The following is a 27,507-nucleotide window of genomic DNA, read 5'->3' as shown; positions in this document are numbered from 1 at the left end:
TGTTTTCCCTCTCTCTCTATCTCAAATAAATAAAATCTTTAAAATAAACAAAACAAAAAAAAATACAACACTGAGGTTGACTCTCAGTACAAACCTTCACCAGGGAATTCTAAAACCCTTATATGGGATTCTATCACAGAGCGAGTTTTCCTTCAGAAACAACACAGAGACCACTGTCCGCTCACAGGATTCACGGATGGCTCGTATCTCACGCTAGGACAGAGTGAAGAGCTGCGCAAAGACTGTTTGAGGCCGGGAACTCAATCTGCTGCTATCTCTGTTACGTAACTGCTGATGTCTCGAGCTGAGCCCTCACACGATGGCCTATTTAGACAGAGGACAGAGGTCTGCCTGGACAGACCATCCACATCACCGAGTCCCACAACACGACAGTTGCCAGTTTGGATGTTGATTACCAGGCACTGCTAAGCCATTTAATCGATTTTACGATTTTTTCCAAACAAACAAAAAACTTTTGAAACAAAACAGACGAAGGGGAACGCACGCTTTGTTTTAAAGCAAACTGTGCCAACATCACGCCGCCGCCACCACGAAGAACACTGGCAGAAACAGTTACTGGTGGGGTGGAAGGTAGATCCTACAGGTTTCACGGTTCCATAAAAAAGCTGGGAGATCCTTTTTGTGGGGGAAAAAAAAAAAAGAGTGCTCACTCAGACTTCAGAGATTGGTTAGAACATAATTTCATCCTTCATCACAAGGGTTCTGAAACTCTGGATTAGTCTTAGATGCTACACACGCCGCCTTCTAAACACCGCAGGGAATGGGTGTGGAGGGCGTTTTCCAAGAATAAGTGAATCCCTGCTGAAAAATCCTGACACGCGCAGAGATGATGGCCAAGACTGCCTTTCACGACACCCTCCTCTCTTGCCCAGTTCGGGCCCGCACCCCTCGAAGTCCTGACCCAGTCTGCAGCCCCCTCCACTCGTATCTGATCCAAGGTCAGGAGCGCGGTGTGTGTGTATGTCATCGGCATGGAGCATGTCTGCCCAATTTTGACACCTGCCCTACTTCCTAACAGAGAGACGCATGCACACGCACATGTACACACACACACATTCACACCCCCGCGCTGCAGGGCAGATGCTCGGTTAGCTTATGCCCAGAAACCACGGGAAAAGAAAAATGTCTAAGTATATAAGGAATGAGGTCGTGAGTACCTTTTCATTAAAGGGGAACTGAAAACAGCACCAGCCAACAAAATTAAAACTTGAAAAACTGGTATGGCTCTTTTATAAAAGATATGAATAAACACACACAGAAATGAGATTTTACTATAATAGTCAATTAACATAAAAGAAAAATGAGTCTGTTTTTACTTTATACAATTTAATCACTTCATTTTACACTTTTCAAATTCACTTTTGGACCCAGCACAACCGGGGGTTTTATGTATCGACCAAGTCGTTCTGCTAGAGACATTCAAGTTCAGGAGCCATTTCCTTGCACATTCATCCATTTCTGCTTAAGAACAAATAAGAAGTCTTTTTCATTTCTTTTATTGAACATAATTATTTTATTATAAATTTATTAAATCACTTTGGACCCAGCATGTCCTTAGGTTTCACCCACTCATCAAACTGCTCTGCGGTGAGAAAGCCAAGTTCAATAGCAGTCGCCTTTAAGGTGGATCCGGTTTTGTGCGCTGTCTTCGCAATCTTTGCCGCCTTGTCGTATCCTGAAGAAAAAATAAAAAAGGCAATGTAGGAGTTCGTAGTGAAATCTGGTTTTCTAAAGCAAAAGGTAATCATTTACTCAACTGAAGCTACTGATCTCTTAAGTAACATTTTTAATCTTAAAAAAATATTTAACAGGGGCACCTGGATGACTCAGTCGGTTAAGCCTCCAAATCTTGATTTCAGCTCAGGTCATGATCTCAGTCATGAGATCGAGCCCTTTGATGGCTCTACATTCAGCATGGAGTCTGCTTAAGATTCTCTCTCAGGGCGCCTGGGTGGCTCAGTGGGTTAAAGCCTCTGCCTTCGGCTCCTGTCATGGTCTCAGGGTCCTGGGATCGAGCCCCACATCGGGTTCTGTGCTCAGCGGGGAGCCTGCTTCTCCCTCTCTCTGCCTGCCTCTCTGCCTACTTGTGATCTCTGTCTGTCAAATAACTAAACAAAATCTTAAAACAAAAAAAAAAGTCTCTCTCCTCTTCTGCCTCTGCCCCAGTTTATGCTAAAGAAATAAAATCTTAAAAAAAAAAAAAAAAAAAATTTGGGGCGCCTGGGTGGCTCAGTGGTTTAGGCCACTGCCTTCGGCTCAGGTCATGATCTCAGGGTCCTGGGATCGAGCCCCGCGTCGGGCTCTCTGCTTGGCAGGGAGCCTGCTTCCCTCTCACTCTCTCTGCCTGCCTCTCTGCCTACTTGTGATCTCTCTCTGTCAAATAAATAAATAAAATCTTTAAAAAAAAAAAAAAAAAAAAAAAAAAAAAAAATTTAACAGTGATTATCCTCAGAGCTGTGACTTCTGATGCAGCCTAAACCCTTTACTTTTCATAAGTGAGACAGACTTAAACATACCTCACTTTCTATAACAGATTTGTTTCTACGGGCAGTTGGCCACTTTAATCGTCTTTGGGTTCCCTTATGTAGCTCTCTGGCTAAATGCTAATGTACAGTAATTTTTAAAGGCTCAAAAACATATTAGCCAATCTCAATACTACACTGAGAACTCCTATCTTCACAGGGGGAAGAACAAAAACACAATATAGCATCAAGACATGAAAACATGTTTCTGAGTAGTAGACATATGTGTTTTTTCCAGAAACATGTTTAACTGGAAGCAGTGGTTCTACAGAGCATAACCAGCTAAGTGTTGCAGTGCCCCGAGCAGACAGCATCCTGTGTGGGAGCTGTGGGGACTGGCTCTGAGGCGGGGGAGGGGGGCTGGGGAGGGACGCACCTGCCAGCTGCTTCCAACACACTTGTCAGTACCTTGACCTCTTCCCAACATCCCAAGGATACAGGGGGCAGGTTTTAGCAGAAATCTATTCTCATACCAACCACCACCACCAAACATATCTGTTTGCCTCAGATATCTGCCTCTGGAATTAACAAAGGCAGGGACGGCTTTGCAAGCTGTCTTAACACAACTGAAAAAAAGGTCAGAAGGCAAGAGCAAGAAAGGGCACAAGAGAGTGCCTAGCTGGCTCAGTCAGTTCAGCGTCTGCGTTTGGCTCAGGGCAGGGTCCCCTGCTTCTCCACCTCCCTCGGGCCCTCCCTTCTGCTTGAGCTCTCTCAAATAAATAAAATCTTAAAGAAAAAAAATCAGAACAAAAATGAAACCAACAAAGGAGGAAAAAAACCCCAAATACCCCCAGATCAGAGGACTATGGTCAAAGGGACAAAAGCCTTGAGGCAACACTATCGTCAAGCAGGCAAGATGTGACGTGTGGTTGGCATGTGCCCATTAACCCTCTACGAAACAAGTTATGGGCAATTTCAGTACTCACCTGAACTGGCGAGGCTAAGCTTGTCGAAAAGGGCATTTACTGATCAGAATGACTTTGAGAAAGAATTTTCATCCGATGGTCAGGGTCACGATTAGGTATTGTGTAGCCTTATACTGAGGACGTTAGAGTCTAAGTCTTAACGCTAACCGTTCAGCTCTACTCTTTGGGTCCCCCAAATCCCCGTCACCAGCCAGCCTGCTCCACGGGTGCGCAGAGAACCCGGGACAGGCAGCTACAAGGCTCACGCTGTAGCAGCAAGGTGCGGCTTGCCCATTTATCCTCGTGTGGCCTTTAGCTCACAGAGAGCTGATTCCAAGAAAGACGGATCAATCACTTGGCATTAGGAGCACTTGTAACTTAAGTGTTCTGAAGTACAGATGTGAGAGAACATTTCTCACATAAGCCTTTGGGTTCCCCTGTGTAGCTCTCTGATTGAATGCAAAAGTACAATAATTTTTAAAGGATCAAAATATTATTACCAATCTCAATTCTATACCCCAGAACAGGCTATACTGCATGTCACAGCTACATACATATATGATATCTACAGATATATATCCGATAAATATTTTAAACAGTCAAATGAGCTCTAACTTTATGAAACAGAAATTACAGCTTGATGTGAAGCCAATAATAGAAAATCTGCCTGGAAAGTTCGGCATTATAGAAAAGTATTTTAAACAGCAACCATATCGTGCCAATGACTGTATCATAACTCAGTATAAAACAAAATCGAAGAATATGTTAACAACCTCGGCTCATCAGTAAGAAGGTGGGAAAAGGCTTTCAAGGCACCATAACAATGCAGCAAGCGCCTCCAAACCTACGAGCTAAAACTATCTTTGGTGAGGATCACTCTGGTCGGACCCCCAGTCCAAGCAGGTATGTTTGAATTCACACAATAAAGTATTTATAATTCTGGAAAAGGCCTGCAATGTAAGACTCACGGTTTTAAACATAGTATTTACATTTTCCTCCTTTCCCTACAAGCAATGAGGACTTTTTCTTCTGTTCTTACTGGTAACTCCCCATTTCTGAACGGACTCAAAGAACAAAGCCGAAGTGTAGTAGAGCAGCTAGAGAAGTCTGGAAAAGGAGTTCACCCCACACTGCTAACCAGCCAGTGCCACCGAGTGACGCTACCCGGTGGGGAGAGCTTTCCCTGGTAGAATGCACAGAACGTTCAGCCTCTCCATACCACGAAGATTTGTGTAAGTTTGAACTGCTGAGTTTACCACATTTCAAATGAAATGAAGCTTCACTGACAGCATATTAATATATAAACAGTGTCTTTCAACCCAGTTTCAAATATTTTGTGAGATTTTACTAAACAATGCCCAAAAGGAATTTGCTGTCCACCTTGATCCAACAATCTCTTAAAACTATTTTAGCTTTTTAATTTTGTAGTCAAAAATGGCATTATAATTCCTTAAACCTTACCTATATGAGGATTAAGAGCTGTCACCAACATTAGAGATTCATTCATCAGCTTGTTGATCCTCTCTGTGTTGGCCTGGATTCCCACGACGCAGTTTTCGGTGAAGGAAACAGCCGCGTCCCCCAGCAGCCGGGCTGAGTGTAACACGTTTTTGATCTGGAACAGGAGGGGTGAAAGGGAGAGGGAGAGAGAAAGAAAGAGAGGGGTTTACTGAGCCTAACTTTTGTGCCCAGTAATATATATTATGCACCGGTTCCTAAACGAGTATGTGATTGATAAACATGGAGCACTCCTGTGATGCGCAAAGTACCATCCCCCAGAAACAAATGTGAAAGAAATTATGAACCTTTGAGGACATGGAAATCTCAAAGACATAAAAGCCATAAATACAAACAACTGGAACCCAAGAGACCTATAGTGTGACAGGACACTGACTGGTATGACATGTTAGCATGAAGAGAAATTAAGTCAGTTGCAGGAATCGGTGAAGTCCTATTCGATAGAAGGGACTTGGACAACGAGAAATGGAAAAGGAATCTTCTGGAAGAGAAGTAAAGATGCAGAGGTTAGAAAGTTCGGCTTGTTTGAGGCAGTCAGTGCAGAGAGGGCCTGCCAGGTCTTAATGGCCATCATGTTATCAATACTCAACAAAACAATCCCGACCCTTTAAAATAAACTTTCACGCATTTAAAATGAACATGAAATCAGTTAGTTTGCTTTAGAGTTTTTTTTCCTTTTTTGTAACATTTCCAATACGTATAAAGATATATCTGCATCCTATTCTGGGTCTAAAAACTCAGGGTCTGAAAAGTACAGTCCCAAAAATGGACTCCAGTAGAAGGCTCAGAACTTCAAGGTTTGATCTGGCACTGATTTTAATATAAGGCAAATGTTGGGGCGCCTGGGTAGCTCAGTCGGTTAAGCGTCTGCCTTTGGATCAGGTCATGATCCCAGAGTCCTGGGATCGAGCCCCGCATCGGGCTCCCTGCTCAGCAGAGAACCTGCTTCTCCTTCTTCCTCTACTTGAACCCCTATTCGTGCTCACTCTCTCTCTCTCTCCCTCTCTATCTCAAAGGAATAAAATCTTAAAAAAATATATAAGGCAAATATTGATTACCTTGATGGATTTTCTATAAAAGACAAAAAATAAATTTTTTTTTTAAAACAAAAAGATTAGCAAGACATTTGTCGCACATCTACACTGCCAGATACCTGGTATTTCCTGTTTGGAATCTGACATGCAAGCAAAAGCTTAGACGTCTGAGTTCTGCTTTGGCTTAGCTTGTATTTTTCATGAGATTGTACATTTCACGAGGGCAAAAAAATAGGTCTTGCTTATTGTTCTATCACTAGTACCCAATATGGTGCCTGATCGAGATTTGACAAATGCACTGAATAAATATTCTTAATATTTGTCATTTGCCTGTCTTTATCTAATTAAAACCAGACTTTATACCAGATGCAAGCTGGTAATAAGCTTCTAGTATATTTTATGTATGACACTTTACACAAATAAAGCCCTCCAAAGGATGGCGGTTCCATCATCTGGAGCTGAGGAAAGTGGACGAAAGATAAAGATGACGCCCCCTGCTGTATCTTCAGGAAGAGGAAGGTAAAGAACAGATTTTAGACGCACAAATGTTTTCTGGGTATGTGGAAAAGGGAAAACCGATGAAGGAAAGCCAGAGAGGGACAGGGATGAGCATGGGAGGAGGGTGCTGAGGAAGCCAAGGAAAAGTGTTTCAAGGCCAAGGTCAGATGTCACCAAGTCTATGGGCCTGCGGGAGTTCCAAATGACCAAGAGACTAATCCAAGGACCAGTCGGGGGCAGGAACCAGGAGTAGTGAATTTGCCTTAAAGCGAATGTGGGTTATCCTTCTAAGACGATGGAATTTGAGGGGTGCAGGAGACAGGGTTGAGGGATGGCTCAAGGAGACCCAACTTATTTTTAGCCACTGGCATCTCCCCACTGAATGAGGGACAAGGAAGAAACCCACACCCTATTTCCTATGAAATAAAGCAAACCATCAAATCACTTGAGCTACAAGTCACCTAATTAAATATCCAGGCTGAATCTTCTAATACTAACAAATGCTTGACTTCCAGTTGCTACTTCCACCATCCCTGTACCTAAGGTGAAATCTCTAGAAGACTTTATGAAAGAAAAACACAAGACAATTAGCCTTCAGTCAAAAAGCATTAAAAACTGAACGTCAAACTTACCATCATTGGCTTGAAAACATTCAACTCAAAATGTCCATTGCTGCCTCCGACTGTGACGGCGACATGATTCCCCATGACCTGGGCGGCAACCATCGTCAGCGCCTCACACTGGGTAGGGTTCACCTTGCCTGCAAAAGAGCCACCAAGGAAAGAGTCCACATCAAACGTGCTCATGGTGTCGAGTGCCAGTTAAGATTACGTATCACGTCAACGGATCAAGAAAAGGAGGAAATCTAACTTCGTTAAATAAAGCAAGTCCCCCGTCATCAGGGCTGATACAATACAAGCAAGAGAGAGGGATGGGTGGCCCCAAACCGTGACCCAATCACTCAGGGGCTCCTGAGTAACGAGCACCCGCACCCGCACAGGAAATGAGGTCCTCCCCATTTCCACGGCTTTCGTTCACTGTAGAACACTGGAGCCAGGCAGTGAGCACCCCGCGGGGAGAGACGCGGCCCCTGGCCTGCAGAACCTGGAGGCCGGGGGAGAGAGCCGGCAATCACAGCACGCGAGGGGTAACCACAGAGAAGCGGGCTCTAACGGGAACACTCATAAAATAAGCACCGGGCTGACATTCGGGAGACTTCTCAGAGGAAGCGAACATGAAGCAGAAATTCTCCTACTCGTCCTAAGTCTCCAGAGCCCCATCACCCTGGGAGCACCCCTCTGACAAGCTCAAGTCTGAAGCAGACACCGCAGATGCCTCCGACCAGTACAAGGCGACACACCGGAAAGGTTACTTCCTCATCTGTGAATCCGGGCTTCTCTTTTCTAGGCAATCCCCTGGAATTTGCCGCCAAGGAAACTTACATCATTTTTCAACGTCAACTATTCTAGAACCTGATCTCGTCTCGTTCTGTACACGTGCACAGATTTCAAAGAACCTACAGTCAGGTCTTTCTTTCTCACTAAAGTCACCCTGTCAGTTTTAGTTGAACCTACAGAGGACTTTCCGCAGGATTCTTGATCCTGTCACCCGGCGTGCTGCCGTTTCCTCATCCGCTGACGTGAGCCATGCGTACCCCTGCCTTCACCCTCAGTCACCAGCGAAGTGGTGAAGGGGCAGAACCCCTCAGCCTCCCGTCGGAAGTCAACTCATCAGTGTCACTCCACCCACCACATTCATCTAACAGGGCTGCCACACGTCCCCACGGGACTCAGTGACTGTCACAGGAGTCTGCCAAATGACTCGCCCGTGCCTGGGTCACTTCCCTTATCTGACAGGTCAAAACCCAACGCAAAAAATGAACTAACAGGCAGTTGGAAGAATTCGTTTCTATTCAACCCATGCTGATCACTTTAACAGCTGGCTTCAGAGTTCTTCTGGCTTTGGATTATGAAAGACGGAACTTACACATTCGCTCACGTAGGGACCAAAATACACGTGCTAACTCAGTCTCTCTTCCTGTATTGCTGGGTGGTGCTCCCGACTCGGATCACGGGGGGCCCGCACGCATTCTGAAACGAGTGTGCGACACACGTCCCTATCCGTGTTTGGGATCAAACTCCTGCTCAACACACGCAGACGTGCTCTGTTGAGGAGGATGCCCGGTTCTCGTCCGGCTGCTGTGCTCAGATTTACCAGCTATATCATTACCTGGCATGATACTGCTTCCTGGTTCATTTTCGGGCAAGATCAGCTCTCCCAGACCTGAGCGGGGACCAGACCCCAGAAAGCGAATATCGTTGGCGATCTTCATCAGACTGCAGGCGCTGGTGTTCATGGCTCCACTGAGTTCAACCAAAGCGTCGTGCGCGGCCAGAGCTTCAAATTTATTTGGAGCTGTGACAAAAGGCAAGCCTGAAGAAAAGAAAAATAACTCTATGAGTTAACAGGTAGAATTAAATGTTTTTTTTCTAATACCCGCAAGTTAAACAGAAAGTTCCAGGACACGAAAAGCAAACACAGAAGAAAAATTTTACTTCTAGAAAAAATGCTTATCTTCTAATTCAAGCTTTGTCTACGTTTAAGTCTTGAACAAGCAGGAAGAATCTGGAGATACTAGCGTGTTTAAAGGATAAAGAAACAAGGACAATAAAAGAAATGCACTGAAAGAAAAACACTGCTCTTTTGCGAACATGTGTATGATGCCTACTTCTGAGAAAGGAGGAAAAGGAGCTACAGTTCACTTCATTCCACGCTCCTTCACTAGTACAACTGCCCCCGCCTTAGGCTGTCCTAGAGCCTCCTTTAGCCGCGACCCCGCAGACCCCGAGATGGCAGGCGCCAAAAGGAGTTAGACGTTTCCACTCATTGTCGCCTGTGCTCAAATTGTAAAGATCACATATTCTAATTCCTATAATACAGTTCTTCTCAATTAAAACTTGACTGAAAAACCAATCTCTACTAGAGACCATCTAATTATGTCTGCCCTTTCTGCCAGTGACATCTATCTCTTTAGAAGAGTTTTCTGGAGATGACAACTCGGCTGTAATAATAGTTATTACCGAGAACACAGCACTCTCTCTCCTCAAGGAAAAACAAGATTCAAAAAGGTCATTAACTCAGAGAAATGTCCCAGTATGATACAGGGGAAAAAGAAACTAAGCCTGTCAGTCTCTCAACATATCTACCATTGAAAGGACCGTGTCGCAACCATCTGCGGATTTTGCCTGCTTTGTAAAGGGTATTTGAAACAGCTTTAAAGGGAAAATGACTGGGCATCACCATGACAGTAAACAAGCCCGCACTGACGGATTTAATTGCACACCGTATGAATCACAGACGGGAAACATGAAAGGCAGAAGGATTAATACTGCCTTCTGAAACAGACATAAAACACGTTTGATGGGAAAATATTTTTTCGCTTTAAAGTCACAAGAGGTCAAAGCAAAAACACCTAGAAAATATAGACCAGTGTAAGGAAGAGGAGTCGGAATTCACATTCCCGCTGACCTGTGAGCGCGGCCACTTTGGCCGCCACCTTCTCTGCAAAGCCGATTCTAGTATTCAAGCCGGTGCCCACGGCGGTGCCTCCTGCCGCGAGCTCGTAGACCCTTGGCATGGCGGCTTTTATTCTCGCCATCGCGTATTTCACTTGTTGAACATAACCGCTGAATTCCTGGAAAGAGAAGGAAATTAAGGAGGGAACATGTGATGTCCTAACAGCTTAAAAGTGACTCTGACTGTGTTGAACAGAAGTTCTTTTAAATATGTTTCAGGTACTAAATTATGAGCTACCAAGTGGAATGTGTACCATTTTAATTCATACAATGATCAAAGTACAAGGAAGAATGAGGATTTATAAACCTCTAAGGTGGGATGACACCAGCGGGTAACTTGCAGCCTGTCTAACTGTCTTCTTTTAATAGAAAGCAAAGAAAAACAACGCAGGAAATAAGCTTTATTTTTTAAAGATTTTATTTACTTATTTCTGCAAGAGAGAGAGCAAGAGATAGGGAGAGAATGAGCAGGAGCGGAGGGGAGGGCCAGAGGGACAAGCAGACTCCCCACGGAGCCAGTCCTACACGAGACCCTGAGATCATGGCCGAGCTGAGAGCAGACATTTAACCGACTGAGCCACCCAGGCACCCAGGAAACAAGCTTTAAGAAAGAATTACTTTAGTACATTAAATTATTAGTCTGCTTGCAGGTGATTTTTTTCTTGTTCTTGTATCCCAGACAACTTCAAGAAAGAAAAAAGAAAAAAACAAAAAAAACCCTGAATCGTTTCTCCAGACACATACAAACACAGACATTTTCTCCACACAATTTCAGCTTGAAAACCTAACAGAGAACAGGAGGCTGAACGGCTCGCTGAAGGGCACAAGCAGGTAAGAGGCCACAGCAAGCCCAGAGCTTCTAGATGCAAGTTCATTCCGCTATTACTGTCACAAGGTTGCCAGAATGACACACATTACGAAAGGCAGCCACAGAACGTATCGTCTGAACACGACAGGGCCCCTTTTAAGAATTATGCAGGGTGGGGCACCTGGGTGGCTCAGTGGGTTAAAGCCTCTGCCTTCGGCTCAGGTCATGATCTCAGGGTCCTGGGATCGAGCCCCACATCAGGCTCTCCGCTCAGCAGGGAGTTGGCTTCTCCCTCTCTCTCTGCCTGCCGCTCTGCCTACTTATCATCTCTCTCTGTCAAATAAATAAATAAAATCTTTAGGAAAAAAAAAATTATGCAGGGACAAAAGGCATAAACCAGAAAACTCAACCGAGCAAGCCAGACTATATGGTTACACTAAAGCCCTTTCCCTGCCTAAAAACATGGAAAAACCATGAACAGTTCTGATTAGTATTAGGATATCTTACTGTTTAAAAAAAAAATATTTTAGAAGCTGTAACCCCTTTCAGGTAGACCGGATCCATCCAATCTAATGTCACTAATACATAACCGGCTGGGTGCACTGAAGAAGTTTCTTTTTATTGGGGGAAAACCTACATACACTCAAAAGGCAATTCCAATCAAAGCAAGTGTAGGTGCTCCGGTAAGGTGAAGTCCACCAGAAAACTTGCTGACGTAACAGGGAGAATGATGATTTTACCCAGGAGGCTGTCATGGCCCCAAGAGACATTACCTTGGTGGTTTTCCACCATGTGACACACACAACAAGGAAAACGTTAGAAACCAGAGGGACGCTGCTCCTCTGTAGAAACCATGCCAGGCACTAAGAACGTGCTGCAAAGAGAAGAGGCTTCAGGGACAACGGAAGGTAGGAGCTCCCTTCTCTCACAGCACCTGTATTCCGATGAATCATTTTGTCTTCCTCGTCCCTTCCGTACTGAAATTAAGCTAAGCAATCAAGCTTCCTGCGGTGTTCATCTGAACACAACTACAAATGAGCCTTTCCAAGTAAGAAGCCCTGCTCCCCTCGCTGTCACCTGATACCGCATCTGAGCAACTCCCCGTTCCCCAACCACGGGAGAGTTTTACCATCAAAAACCATTGCCTGGGGCACCTGGGTGGCTCAGTGGGTTAAAGTCTCTGCCTTCGGCTCAGGTCATGATCCTGGGGTCCTGGGATCGAGTCCCGCATCAGGCTCTCGGCTCAGCAGGGAGCCTGCTTCCTCCTCTCTCTCTGCCTGTCTCTCTGCCTACTTGTGATCTCTCTCTGTCAAGTAAATAAATAAAATCCTAAAAAACAAACAAACAAGCCAAAAACAAAAACAAAAACAAAAACCATCACCTGATTCCCTTCGTGTCCTTCGTGCTGCGTGCTACTAGACATGCTCTGAGGCACTGATCAAGAAACACAAAAACACTTTCTGGTATTTGGGGGAAGAGAGTAATCCCCCTTTCCCATACGGCCCAAAACAATCTTACAGGTAGACAGGACTTGCTTAATCAATTTAAAAGTAATTTTTATAGAGCCTACTCTGTACAGTGAGAGACAAAGGGAGAGAGGATAATGGTCCTGGGATGATGAAGGCGGCGGTGACCGCTAGCGCCAGTATGTGCTTATTACGACGTGTCGGCACGATTCTAAGCCCTTCATATGAACCAGTGAGAACCTCACAACTGGGACACAGATGTTATTTTCCTCATTTTAAAGCTCAGAAAACTGAGGAGCAGAAAAGCTCACTAATTTTCCCAGGGTCCCACGGTTTGTACGTAGCACAGCTAAGCTCTCAACCCGCGCCGCCTGCCGAGAGACTGGCTCACAGCCCTCATGCTGTGCTCTTCCCCTCAGAAGCTGTCAGTAAAACTACTGACGGGTTAATGCAGAAAAATCTCTGCCACTGAACTGCTATAATCTGGCCTTTTATTTTTTATTTTATTATTTTTTAAAGAGTTTACTTCTTGATTTGACACAGAGAGATAGACAGTGAGAGGGAAGACAAGCCGGGGGCGGGGGCGGATAGGAGAGGGAGAAGCAGACTCCCCACTGAGCAGAGAGCCTGACATGGGACTCGATCCCAGGACCCCGAGATCATGACCTGAGCCAAAGGCAGACGTTTAACGACCGAGCCACCCAGGCAACCCTAACTTGGTCTTTTAAACGAGTACGATTTAGAGGGTAATAAGTTGCCCATTTGTACCAATCCCCAAACCGAATCAACCGCTGCACTCATCTACCTGCCCGAGGGTGAGAGGAACGGCATCCTGCGTGTGAGTACGCCCAATTTTGATGATCTGGGCAAACTCTTTAGATTTGGCATGGAGAGCATCGTGTAGCTTCTGGAGTCCCGGCAGGAGCACGTTGTGGACCTCTATGGCGGCGGCAATGTGCATCGCTGTGGGAAATGTGTCATTTGAGCTCTGTTGGAAAATTTACAAAAATGGTAAAATGTTACATCAGAAGCAACAAAAAACAAACTTGAATGTCTCTATCAAAAATGTCACTAAATGATTACACAAAACTCATGTCTTTAGTGCTTAATGACACTGACTTGTGGCAAGACACAGCTCACTTAAGGTCCGAGAGCAGCAGTTGGGCTTAATGAGGGCAGGACTGTATCATAGATGCCGCCACTCTTCCACACTGTTATGGTATCTGCTAGTAAAGGGCAGCGAACAGGAAGGACAATTAACAAGTGCATGTAAGGATATCTTGCAGTTACTGAGAGTCTTTTATTAAACTTGAGCAAAATTCTTGTGAGGTAGTTCATCACTTGAAAAAAGAGGAAAGCCAAGCTCTCAAAGAAATGGTGTGACTTGCCAAAACAGTTAGGAACTGGCAGAACTGGGACCTAACCAGAAAGTCCATACTCCATGCTCTGTTTTCAACTGGAAACTCTATACTTTTAAATTATTATGCTACTTAAAAAAAAAGTGTTATTTTTATAGCTTTTTACTGTGGAAAATATCAAACCATTTCCAAGAGTAGAACAAATGATATAAGGAACATTCATGGTGCACACTGATCTTGCTTGCCACCTAGCGCCCCCGACTTGTACACACGCGATTACTCTCACTTGGATTTCAGACTTCAGTATACATAAAAGAGAAGTTTATATATTTAAATGCAAGTAATAAGTTTGAAAAATCCTTCATACGGTAACCTTGTATGAAAAAGCTTCCCCATTAATACTTTAAAATATATTAAATTACACCTAGCACCAGATCTTAATTTCTGAATATTTTCCAATGAGATCCTCCAAGAGTTCCCTGGAAAAATGGGCATTGACGGGGACCTGGGGCAGGGAAGCTACAGCATGATGAGCCGGGAGCACCTGGTAGAAGAAAGTCCAGAACTGCTTTAAAAAAGAAAAAAAAGGAGGTGGGGTGGGGGAGAATGGATGGGGATACATCCAAAGGACATGGGAGCCAACAGAGAGGACTCCCAAAGCTAGAACAATCTGAGCAACAACATAAGTAATAACACTATCAGATTAGGGCCCTAAGAGTAAAATAAATATGCACAAATCCATGCTGATATACATAAGCAGACACATAAGTGCGGAGGTAGAGAGAAGAGGACAAAAGGACAAATCTTCTTTACGGAAAAGTTCCAGTTAATACCAGCAGAAGGAATGAGGGGAGTACAAAATCTTAGTGTCACCACTAAGACATCACAGTGTAACTGCTATAGGCAAGATCCACTAGTGAACGATAAGCTTTGTGGACAAGTTTAAGGAGAAAGAGGGTATTTGCATCAAAATTACTTATTAATTCTGTGTTGATTTTAGTACATGACCAAAAATTCCTTGATATTCCTCCCTTTAGAAAGTGAAGTTGAAGGGCAGTGCCTGAGTAGAGGCAGGCCTGCATGGCTCACTTCTAACAGAGAACGGAAGGTGGAGAAGCCCGCCGGCCTAAACAGGGGTTGAAGTACGAAGTCCTGGTGCTATCATGTGCCCCGGCCGTGACGCAGTAAGAGGAGCCCTTCCCTTCTGAACAGTCTTCCCAAAATCCAAAGTCTCCACCTGATCATGAGAAAGCATCAAACAAATCCAAACCGAGGGATTCCACGAAATACATGACCGCTACTTTCGAAAGAGTCAAGGTACAAAAGATGAGAGTCAGAGACTGGAGGAGACTAAGGGAACACAGCAACCAAGTACAACATGTAGCATGGATTTTGTCTTGAAAGAAAAAAGATATTGGTAGAAGACTAGGGCCATGCTAGTAAAGTCTGTCTGGTGGAGGGTGCTGTATACCAATGTTAATTAATTTCCCAGTGGAATTAATGTACCAGGGTGATGAAAAATGCTTAACATTAAGGGAAGCTGGGAGAAGGGTATACAGGAACTCTGTGTGAAGTACCTTTGTAATTCTTTTATAATTCTAAAATGATTTAAAAATAAAGCATTTTTAAAAAACAAAACAATATAAATATACTTATATACTAAATTCAGGTTCCCTAATAGGGATTTTTATGAAGTTTAAGACATAGACCCAAGATTTCTAAAAGAAATAAGAACATACAAGAATTCTGGAACACTGAAAAGAAATAAAATAAAATAAAATTGAAAAAATATATACTTCAAAGGAAAAAAAATGTGGTATATGGACTTTCTTCATCTGGATTGAACCTGAATTTTGAAAAGTGGCTTTAAAATCTTTTATTTTTACTACTCATACCTCTGTTGAAATAAGCCCTTTAAATTGTGAGTTGTTAAAATAAAATCAAAAGAAAATGCCAAACACACAAACAAACAAAAAATATATAAGTCCTTTTCACTAAAGAATGTAAGCCAAATGAGACTTCCTTGTCAAAAAGCTAATTCCTGTTTTACAGGCATAATCTCAGGTGTTCTTTTCAATCTATAACAAAGAAAAGATCATATACTGACCTGGCTTTTATTAACGTGATCATTGGGATGCACGGGTTTCTTGCTACCAAGTTCACCTCCTAGCATTTCAATTGCTCTATTGCTAATGACTTCATTTACATTCATATTTGTCTGGGTTCCAGATCCAGTCTGCCATACCACGAGAGGAAAATGATCATTTAATTTACCTTCGGCTACCTGCAGGAAAAAAGGTTTAAAAAATGGATTTTTAAAAATAAGAAGTATTTTATATCCATTTAGCTATTGTGATCAGCTATGATTAAGGAGTCACCCATCAAGCGCTGTTCTAAAGATGCTCACTTTTCTCATATGCTAAATGATTTACGGATGGTGCCACACGGCTCGTGCTTGTCCAGCGACTCCAGGCTTCTGCAGCATCCCATGCTCCAACCACTGCTGCTCTACAAAGTGAAAGGTTATCTACTCTGAAAGATACAATTGCACGGATTGCAGGTGAAGACTGAATCAAAGCCATCTTTCTTCTCTATCTCCAATGGCCTCCTCTAATAATAACCAGACAGGGCCACCTGTTAAGGCTGGCACACCTTAGACACGTTTCCTGTGGTGCTCAGTGGGAACGTCCAACAGAAGTTACAGCTGGACTCAGCATGATAATGAAAGAGTCACTTGAAAGTGAGTTTGCTAACAGCTACTTCAGTGCACAGACGTCCAACATGTAGCAACTGCCAAGAGTAGAGACAAACACAGCCCAGATTTGTCCATTTCTGTCATATAGTTTTACGTGTTAGTTTTTGAATTATAAAGCTTTCTAAGAGAGTAGGTGCTGAACTTCGTCTTCCAGAATGATTTTTAGCTTAAAAAAAAGCACACGCTTTAGAAAATTATTACTTTAAACAATTAGTCCCTTTTAAAATACAACTTTTTTCCTAGTTATGTAATAGACGTTCAGTGTGAAACATTTTGAGAAGCGAGAAAAGTGTAAGTTACGATAGCGCTGCCCCTCAGAAATGGTGACTCTTGGCATTTTGGCTTCTCCCTTTAGGCTTGCCCCAAGCGATGGGTATGCAAACATGCACAAAGAAAAACACACGTTTTCTGTTCATATTTTCCAAACACAAATAGGATCATAAAATACATACATTTTGCTACGTCCCCGACCCATACTTCCTATATGGTGGGCTCCATCATAGGACATTCTGGACATAATATTTTCTTTTTTTATTAATATTTTATTTATTTATTTGACAGAGAGACAGAGAGAGAGCATAAATAAGCAGAGCAGCAGGCAGAGGGAGAGGGAGAAACTGGCTCTCCGCTGAACAGGGAGCCTGATGCGGGGCTTAATCCTAGGATGCTGGGATCATGACTTGAGCAGAAGGCAGCCGCTTAACCGACTCAACCACCCAGGTGCCCCTATCATAGGACATTCCTAAGAAACTAATTTTCTATGGCTCTACTATATAGTTTATATAAGCATCTGTTATGGTCGGGTAAAGTCTAATTTGTTATTATCGTAAATAGTACTACAATGAAAAACATTGTAAATATGGGTTTTTAACCATTATCTCTGACTACTTCCTTCAGATTACGTAAGTGGATTAGTGAAATTACATTCTCCATACCTATCATCAAACAACTGACTAGTTTTAAAAGGAATCATTTATACATAAAAAATAAAATGTAGTATAAGTTTAACCATGTCTCTTCAGGTTTTCTTCAAACTGTGAAGAGAATTAAAAATAAAAGGTATGGGAGGCCTGAGTGGCACAGCTGGTTACGCGTCTGACTCTCGGATTCAGCTGAGATCATGATCTCAGGGTTGTAAGATCGAGTCCTGCATCGGGCTCAGTGAGGAATCGACTTGAGACTCTCTCTCTCTCTCTCTCTCTAAAATAGAGTCTTTAAAAATTAAAAAAAAAAAAAAAATTTAAAAAAAGGTACAGCATCATCCCAAAACTTTTGCCACACTATTTTAAGCACCACACTAGTACCCTCACCAAACAAGCTGCAGTCACCCTACCTTGAAATTCATTAACTCAGGAATTCAGCACCCCTTTTCCCTGCCAGAGCCTGACATCATCTAGCAGAGACGAGGGTCTGACGCCACTGAGTAAACAGCACACTTGTCACCTCCTACCTCATCTGCTGCCTTCACGATGGCCTCGGCAATCTTGGAATCAAGACCGTAATCCTGGTTTACTTCAGCAGCTGCTCGCTTCAAAATGCCAAAGGCTTTAATAACTGGGATCTAAAATTAATCAGAAAAGTATCTCAAAATTGCAGGTTTCATTAAGCATATAAATTTAAGATTATTCTTTTATGCAAGTGCAAAAACTACATAAAACACTAAAGTTAAGTAATGTTACAGTAATACTAAGATTACAGATAGGTATGTAATGAACCAAGATTCATCATGTATCTGTTTAGGGAACCAAACAAAAGCAAATAGGTTGACTCTTTAATATATGTGTGTGTCTGACTGCACCCCCTCAAACACACAATGCACCACTTTTTTATGAGAGATTAAAACAGACATGTGTTTATTTCATATATATAAACACAAATGGCACTCGGTCATTGCACCAGCAAGTTCCATTATTTTCCCTCACTGGATCTCATGCCATATTATAATTTCTCCTTCTCCTCATTAAAAACAATAAAAGTAAAAACAATATTTAACTGCCAATAAGTTCTAAATAACCATTACTAAATGGGTATCACTTCATCCTAAAGCCAAAAAGCAAGTTCTTCTGGTTCGTCAATGAGGCTTTAACACTCCCACCCCTGCCGCCAGAAGCAGGAGCATTAAACCTGAGCCCTGCTTCCTTCCACCACTGGCGCCCTGCACTGACCTCCTCAGTCCCAGGAGCTGAACTCCAGGAGGACACTTTAGGATCAGCTGCTACCCTCTGTCACCTCACCACGTCGCCTGACCCTAGTTTGCCCCACCACCAGGCCGAGCGGCGGAGGCAGTGACAAAAAGTCAGCTGCCTATTGTAAAAGTGTATAAGTCTGTGAAGGTTCAGTCTTAAAGGCTTAGCAAGGGGCTAAAATACAGAAGTTAAGATGACTGTAGGGTAAAAAGTATATTCGGAAGACAGTATTCCACAGCAGCTCCCGGGCCGAAGCCTGGCCACTTGGCCGGCTCTGAGCCTAGGCTGCAGCCTGGCACCGACCAGGGTTCACACCGCGGCCGGGCTCAGTAGCGTACGGAAGCCACTAGGTCAGTTCTTTCCACTTCTGACATCTCTGAAGCCAGGATGCGTCACCAGATAGCTCGTGACAGGGCCCGACTCTGACAGCCCTTCTCCTTCCTAGTGCTACTGAGTGCATCTCACCGGCGCATCTTCTGAGGTCATCTCACACTTAACGAAATATGGAAGGAAAGTTTCCTAATCCTTCGGTCATTCACATAGCCCTGCATGTGCACTTACGTTTAGATAGGGTGAAGAAGAACAGTGTTATATATTTGTGTACACTTTTCTGGAAACCGAAACCAAGATAGACAGAAAGTAGAATATTAAAGAAAAATCTGTTTCCTTTTCAATCAGTTTCTTAAAAAGCTGTCTTAAATCAGCTTAAAAAACTAAGTATTGAAACGAAAAATGTTCAAACTAAAATTCTAATAAAAATCTGAAAAAAAAAAAAAAAAAAAAAAAAAAAAAAAAAAAAAGCCCAGCAAAAATAAAAAGACTTACAAAGCCAATTCCATAGTAACTTTTTATTTTAACTCAGTAAGATATTTATTTGCAAAATAAAGTGTGACTCATTTGAATAAAGCCAATACTCCCGTAAAACCACTTACTGGCATGCGTTCTGTCGCACCTCCAATCTTAAAATTCATTGTGGATCTCACCGTCTGGGCGCCATAATACTTATCATTCGGGACCTTGAGTTCACCAAAGGTGTCAAACTCTATCCTAAAGGAATCTTGGCTCGCCTAAAGAGAAAAATTAAGACACTGTTAAGAGCTTGAAAAGAAACTGAGTATCAAAGCAATAATATCCTATCAGCTGTAAGGGGCAAGAAACCTTAATACCTACTAAAAAGATTAAAAAAAAACAAACCCCACTGGATTCTCCTTCTGCTCTCCAGTTCTTTTCCTGAGAAATTTCTGTCACATTTTCTTTTTGGCGTATAGTTAACACGCACAACGGTACACTAGTTTCAGGTGTAAAACACTGAGACTCAACTCTAGGTCCTGCTGTGCTTGCCACGGTGTGGCTACCATCTGTCACCACACAACATTATCACCACACAATCCACTATATTCCTTTTGCTGTACCTTCTACTCCAAGACTGACTTCATTCCTTAATGGGAAGCCTGTACCTCCAACTCCCCTTCAGCCATTCTGCCCATCCTCTCATCCTCTTCCCTCTGGCAACCATCAGTTTGTTCTCTATATTTACGGGTCTGCTTCTGCTTTGTGTTTGTTTACTCATTTGTTTTGATTTTTAAATTTTACATATAAATGAAATCATATGGTATTCGTCTTTCTCTGTCTTATTTCACCTAGCATAATACCCCTCCCTCTAGGTCTATCCATGATGTTGCAAATGGCAAAAACAAACCTCAGATTTTTATGGCTGAGTAATATTCCTGTGTGTGTGTGTGTGTGTGTGTGTGTGTGTGTGTGTGTGTGTGTAGTGTGTAGTGTGTATACACCACACCACACCTTCTTTATCCATTTGTCTCTCAGTGGACACTTGGGCTGTTTCCACAATTTGGCTATTGTAAACAATGCTGCCATAAACACAAGGGTGGATCTATCTTTTTTAATTAGTGTTTTTGCTTTCTTTGGGTAACCATCCAGTAGTGGAATTACTGAATCATATGATATCTCTAATTTTTTGAGGGGCTGTTCCCCCACTCTTCTCCATAGTGGCTACACCAATTTGCATTCCTACCAACAACACACAAGGGTTCACTTTTTCTCTGTCTCCTCGCTGACACCTGCTCTTTCTTAGCTTTTTGATTCTAGTCATTCTGACAGGTGGACGGTGATATGTAATTGTGGCTTTGAGGTGGAGTTCCTTGACAATTAGTGATGTTGTGCATCCTTTCACGCCTCTGTTGGCCATCTGTACATCAGGTCGTCTGCCCATTTTTCAATCAGATTATTTGGGTTTTTGGTGTTGAGTTATATAAATTCTTCATCTATTTTGGATTTAACCCCTTATCAGATATTATTTGCAAATAATGCAGATGTTAAAGACAGACTGTAGAATTCACACACTATGCAGAAGATAAAGGAAAGCCTCTGAAGTATCTCTAGGAATCTTTTCCAATCCAGGAGTATACCTCTTATCAGTTAAGCTTCAGCCAATTCAGTGCTCTTGGGTTAATCTCTACTTCACTGGGAACTTTAGAAAATGGTCTAAGAATGATACTTGAAAATTTGTAAATAATAGATATTTAAGCAGAGCTTTGCCATGATCTACAAATACTACAAGCCACAGCACAGTGGCTTTGCAGTCAAACAGCCCCCACTCAGTCGCTGGGTCACCTCAGTAAGTCAGTTTTTCTCCTCTATAAATTAAATGTAGCGATAAGGGAGGATGGCTAGGTCAGTTCTTAACCTTTCCAGGGCAACTGAGCCCTCTGAGGATATGAGGAAAGCTATGGATCCCTTCTCTAGAAAAATGAACATAAATATGTATATGAAAACTCTTACATATGATTTTAGGGAATTTATATCTTGAAGCCAATCCACCGCCTGGAATAAGAACCCATGATCCAAAGTCCCTTTTATGGAGACCCTAGGATTCTACCAAGTACCTCAACTTTTGCTGATAAAAAAGTTAACAACTGCTCAACAAATATTTTAGAATACTATAAAAAAGATTAATTGTAAAATGCTAAATAGTTGGCATTTACCTGTGACAATTTGTGTCAAGGAGACTTCAGAAAAGTCTGAGCTTTAATGTGCGTTAACTATGAAATAAACATGGTCAGATGATTCAAAAGATTTAAAAATCCCTACCCAAGTAATTCCGCTTTAGTAAATAGACCTCCAGAAAAAAAGAATTAGTTTGTAGTTTTGGGACTAGACATATTTACAAAACCGTTTATATGCTATAAAGCCTTATGGACTGCAAAAATAGAAAAGTATCATTGTATCTGGGTAGAAATACGGTAGTGTTACCAATGAGGTACATTTTTTTCCTATGTCTCCAAGTCTACAGAACACTGGCCTAAGCCAGTAAGCAGCAGCAGCTAATAAAATAAGCACACCTGAGCACTTACTGGGCTGATGTAGCAAATTCTTTCCAAGTATCAACTTATTTAACTTTTACAACCACTCTAGCAGATTTGACTATTACCATCTCCACCTTAGAGGAAATACTGGGGCTTAGAGAGATGAAATCATCTTGGGAGATCACCCAGTTAGCAAGAAGAAGGGCCTGAAACCCCCAACCCTGGACTGTCAAAACCCGAGAACTGTTTGGATTACTACTTTTTTGTTACTACTTCCAAAAGCTAAGAAATGGAGGGAGTAACTTCAGATTGGGCCTGATCAGCCCTTGAGTTGTCCCCCTAACCCTGGACAACAAGAGGACATAAAGATGAGTAGTTAGATTTTTTCTCTAGTAGGGCTTGGTTACACTGACACCACTATACACCCACTTGCTCCCTTCCGTGTACACCAAAAGCGCGTGGGGTTCTCCATTTCAAATGCACAAATAAAAATATCTTCCATTATGATCTAAGTTTTCGATAGCCTCAGGAAATACCCACGTATGTCGAAGAAGACTTTGGCCCAATGACAGCAGTAACACTGGACACATGAGCGAGGTTTTCTTCCTCCTGTCACCTCGGTATGTGACAGCAACAAGAAGCCAGCTCCAAAGGGAGAGGGAGGTCAGTTTCCATCGGTGACTTGAGGAATCAGGTTCAACTCCTTAGATTTACATCATTGCTTTCTGTGTTCAAAATTATTAAATTTTCATCATAAAACAGCAATAAGTTTCTCTCCTAAGTAACTGGTTTCTACAGTGAAACTCCGATCCACTCAAAGTTACTTGAAAAGATCTAGATGAATATATTTTACTGTGTTCTTCAGCTTAAACCTGAACAATTTTTTAAATTCCAAATCAAGAAACAGCAACCTAGGGGCGCCTGGGTGGCTCAGTGGGTTAAAGCCTCTGCCTTCAGCTCAGGTCATAGTCCCAGGGTCCTGGGATCGAGCCCCGCATGGGGCTCTCTGCTTGGCAGGGAGCCTGCTTCCTCCTCTCTCTCTGCCTGCCTCTCTGCCTAGTTGTGATTTCTCTCTGTCAAAGAAATAAAAATTAAAAAAAAAAAAAAAAAGAAACAGCAACCTCAGTCAAATTCTAGGATCTCCTTTTTTTTTTTTTTTTTTTAAGATTTTACTTATTTATTTGACAGACAGAGATCACAAGGCAGAGAGGCAGGCAGAGAGAGGAGGAAGCAGGCTCCCTGCTGAGCAGAAAGCCTGATTCGGGGCTCAATCCTAGGACCCTGGGATCATGACCTGAGCCGAAGGCAGAGGCTTTAACCCACTGAACCACCCAGGTGCTCCAAATTCTAGGATCTTGACAGTGACCATTAAAATGTGAAGAGGTCAATTGTGGCTGAAATCACAATCCCAGCAAAAACTTCAAAAAACATGTTTATTGTCCTTATAGTAAAAATCAACATCCCAAATCTGCAACAATAAACATTGTTTGCAGCAGCTTAGGTAGCTAATAACAAACTGCTGCAAAAAGCCAAACAGTTATTTCTTTATTTGAAAATAAGGAAATATATAGGTTGCAAAAATTTGTAAAATAGAAACTGTAAATGCTGTAAAAGCAATGCTGTAAAACACTTTTTAAGGCACCAGGAATGAGAGAAAACTGTCAGGAAGCTAGATGTGGGGTCAGCATCTATTAGAGAAGCTCAGAGAGCGAGAGAGAAACAACGAACCAGGTAACCTTGCCAAACCTCTTCAAACATTCTTTTAAGAAACCTACAGAAGCCGAATTTCTGTAAGTGTGCTTTACAGTAACCCACAGGAAAGACCTTTATACAGTGACCCGGTACGTACACCAACACATACATATATGCACACAAGGCTGAAACAAAAACCTCACAAAACAGCAGGAATATTTTCTCTTCTATGCCACTCTATTCTGTCAAAATATAAGAATAATGTGGGTAACTACCCACTACGTTGATTTCACCATCCACTAATCAGTCCACCTGAGGTCTGAAAAGCACCTGTGTGGGTTTTCAAGACTTTCCATATTATCTCTTTCCAGTGTCGTGGGCAAGAAGAGGAGGGATGCTCACCCTGAAATACTGCGAAAATGATCGGTGCTTTTGATGAAAAATGAAGCAATGAGTGGCATCTCTTAAATATATGTTTTTACTTCATACAATATAATCCAGTGTTATTAACAAAGCTAGTGTTTCTGAAAATCATGCCTTCATATGCCATAACTCAGAAAGAGTTTCTAACAGAAGGCAGTTTATCACTTCAGGGTAACATCACGGTTTAAAGAGTTTAACCAGCCAGGCATGGAGCAGACAAAAAGTGCTACTTGAGACAGGCTCCTGTGAGATTTGTGCTCATTTAAAATCACCTCCCTTCCAGGGGCACCTGGGTGGCTCAGTGGGTTAAGCCTCTGCCTTCAGCTCAGGTCACGATCTCGGGATCCTGGGATCGGGTCCCACACTGGGCTCTCTGCTCGGCAGGGGGCCTGCTTCCTCCTCTCTCTCTCTCTCTCTGCTTGTCTCTCTGCCTACTTGTGATCTCTCTCTGTCAAATAAATAAAATCTTAAATAAAGAAATAAATAAAATCACCTCCCTTCCAGAGAAGCATGAAGGTTCATGGTCCTGCAGTCTGATTGCCAGTAGGCCCTAGAAATACCAAAGACTATTGTTAATAGTCACTAACCCCAGGCAACTCTGAAATTCAATGAGGTGTTCTCAAAATCTCAATGCCAGTCTAAACCTGAAAGGTCAATAATATAGGCCTTGAGGGCACCTGGGTGGCTCAGTGGGTTAAGCCTCTGCCTTTGGCTCAGGTCATGATCTCAGGGTCCTGGGATTGAGCCCCGCATCCGGCTCTCTGCTTAGCAGGGAGCCTGCTTCCCCCTCTCTCTCTGTCTGCCTCTCTGCCTACTTCTGATCTCTCTCTCTCTCTCTCTCTCTCTCTCTGTCAAATAAATAAATAAAATCCTAAAAAAAATATATAGGCTTTGAGCATCTAAGATGTCCCCATATATATTCATGTGTAAGATAACCATTAACTAAACCTTGACATCTCCTGAAGAAACGAAATGCCTTTCAGATTCTCAGTTTAAAGTCGGTTAAAAGAATATTTCAGCGTTCAAGAAAATTCAAATCATTTTTCCTGTAAAAGGACTATCCAAAGATATAAAAATCCAGTATTTGACTTCAATGTGTTCGGGTTTTCGGTTTCTTTCTGAAAAAGTGTGTCTGGTTTTAAAATGTAGGTAGTAAGGAGGGCACGGGTTGTGATGAGCACTGGGTGTTACACGCAACTACTGAATCATTGAACACTACATCAAAAACTAATGAGGTATCACACAGTGGCTAACTGAACATAATTTAAAAAAAAGGGGGGGATTTCTCAAATTCATAAACTTCTGCTTCCTTCCAAAAAAAATGTAGGATGACCACCAAGTCCTGCTATGCTGGCAAAAATATAGTAAAAGTCTTATTGATATTACACTGCAATATAGAAGATATTATCTATGCTTCCAGACTTTATAGTCATTCTGCAGGTCACTTTACAAAATGTAGGGCTTCCCCATCCCTCATGCCAGCAAGCATCTATCAAAGCTACAAGCTACATTGTACCTGTTCTCCATGAGACATTCTCACCCTCACCAAGCTCCGGGGAGTTTTTAATCACATCATAACTAACTGTGCATCGTTTCTTTGTTTATTTAATCTCCCTGCTAGTCTCTAAACTCTACGTCTGTAGCGACTGCCCTTTTTCACAGGGCCCAATACATAGCAGGCCTTCAATAAATATGTTATCTTCCACTGGATAAACATTTGCTTTCTTTTAGATAAAACGTAACATGGGGCAGTTAGGGTTATGTAAATCCTCAACAGTAGCAATAAGAAAAACTTCAAAAAATCAACACAAAGATTTTGGAGCAGAGCTCAGAGGGCAGAAGATACATTTAGAATTAGGGGGGCAATCTGTCTTCACTTGATCTTAGCTATCACTCCAACACTGAAAGCAAGTCAGGGCTAGTTTGGGAACATTTAGAGCAGGGCAAGCTCAGTTCTCCAGCCTCCGATTCCCTTTTACAAAACACTAAATTAGTAAAAACTAAAGGCTCTAAAATGCATTAAAATTAGGGCAGGGAGTTGCAAGAACATAAAAGCACCCCTGATTTTGTAGTTTCAAGCACAGTAATGCCGTGTTAATATCTTCAAGCTTATAGTTCAGAAAATATGTTGGACCTTTGAAATACATGGAGGCACTAATTTCAGTGCACTCACTACGTGCCAAACACAAAGTAGTTGCACACGAGCAATCTTGCTGGGTACCTGTTCTTATTTCCATTTTACATGCAGAAACCCAAGCACAAAGACAAGCGGCCCCAATCCCCAACTCTGAGTAGCAGCGCAGGATCTGAAATCACAGGACTGCAAAGCTCATACTGCCGGACAGTGCACCGTGCAGAACTGTGACTCTTCCTAAACTACCATTTATTTTCCAAACTTGTCCTAGCAGTACCCGTGTGCATAAGTATTTAAAATGCTCGGTAAGGGACGCCTGGGTGGTTCAGTGGGTTAAGCCTCCGCCTTCGGCTGAGGTCTGATCGCAGGGTCCTCGGATGGAGCCCCACCTCACGCTCTCTGCTCAGCCGGGGGTCTGCTTCCTCCTCTCTCTCTGCCTGCCTCTCTCTGCCTACTTGTGATCTCTCTCTGTCTGTCAAATAAATAAATAAAATGTTAAAAAAAAAAAAAAAAGGAGACTCAGCTACAAGTTGGATCCTAACCCGTCTGCACCAACTTACTCCAGGGCACTGTTCAACAGAAGTGGGGGAACCACAGCCCAACAAGCGAAACAGGCCACTTCAGGAAAGGCAGAATCTTTTCAGCTCCCGAGAGCCTTCAACCCCACCGGAGGCCTGCAAGCAGCTCTCCACACAGGGGTGGTGAGAAGCCACAGGTCGGAGGCGACCGACCGCAGCCGGCTAAGGGGCAGACGGCAGGGGAGGCAGCGGCCCTGGGCCCCGCCTCCAGCCCGGCACAGTCGCCAGGGCAGCGGCCAAGGTGGGGAGCTCCGTCCGCACGGGCTGGAGCGCAGCAGCAAGCGCGGCTGCGGCGGCCCCCCCCCAACCCCGCCCGCCCCGGAAGTCGGAACAGACCCCGCAGGACCCTCGCCGTCGGTCGCCGCCCGTGCCCGAGCGCTCCTCCGGGCGGAGGCGGCACGGCGGGGCCCGGCCGCCAGCCACGCGGGCACGCAGCCCACGCCGGGCTCTGCCGGGACGCCCCGGGAATGCCTCCCGCCTGCCCGGCCGGCCAGCGGAGGGCTGAAGGTCACCGCCGGGAGGCCGGGGCTCGGACGGCCGCGCTCACCATTCGGGCGGAGTTCGGGGTCCGCGGCGGGAGGACGGCCGCCTCTCCGAGGCCGGGAGCGGAGGCTGAGGCCGGAGGCCGCAGTAGGCGACACGAGCGCGCGAGAAGCCGAACGGCGCGATACATGATGCAGTGGGTGCCTGGGTAGAATTTGGGAGTAG

General features: G+C 43.4%; 1 protein-coding gene across 2 annotated transcripts; it reads right to left on the bottom strand.

The window, feature by feature from the left end:
* Positions 1 to 1,330: 1,330 nt before the first annotated feature.
* Positions 1,331 to 27,507, bottom strand: FH (fumarate hydratase). 2 transcript variants are annotated; one of them, XM_045982914.1, is made up of 11 exons: positions 27,347 to 27,475; positions 22,513 to 22,697; positions 19,579 to 19,713; positions 17,911 to 18,021; positions 15,813 to 15,989; positions 13,153 to 13,335; positions 10,027 to 10,192; positions 8,728 to 8,931; positions 7,131 to 7,258; positions 4,910 to 5,063; positions 1,331 to 1,696 (listed from the first exon to the last, which is right to left on the bottom strand). In XM_045982914.1, the coding sequence occupies exons 3-11, from the start codon at positions 19,615 to 19,617 to the stop codon at positions 1,554 to 1,556; spliced, it is 1,305 nt and encodes a 434-aa protein (XP_045838870.1). In that variant the 5' UTR covers positions 19,618 to 19,713; positions 22,513 to 22,697; positions 27,347 to 27,475; the 3' UTR covers positions 1,331 to 1,553. The 2 variants fall into 2 exon arrangements, with proteins under 2 accessions (XP_045838870.1, XP_045838869.1); XM_045982913.1 differs by lacking the exon at positions 22,513 to 22,697 and having other exon boundaries at positions 27,347 to 27,507.

This window comes from Meles meles, chromosome 17, assembly GCF_922984935.1.
Source record: "Meles meles chromosome 17, mMelMel3.1 paternal haplotype, whole genome shotgun sequence".
In the NCBI taxonomy this organism is placed as follows: domain Eukaryota; kingdom Metazoa; phylum Chordata; class Mammalia; order Carnivora; family Mustelidae; genus Meles; species Meles meles.
The sequence above is the reverse complement of the archived record's forward strand: the minus strand, read 5'-3'. Positions and strand labels throughout refer to the sequence as shown.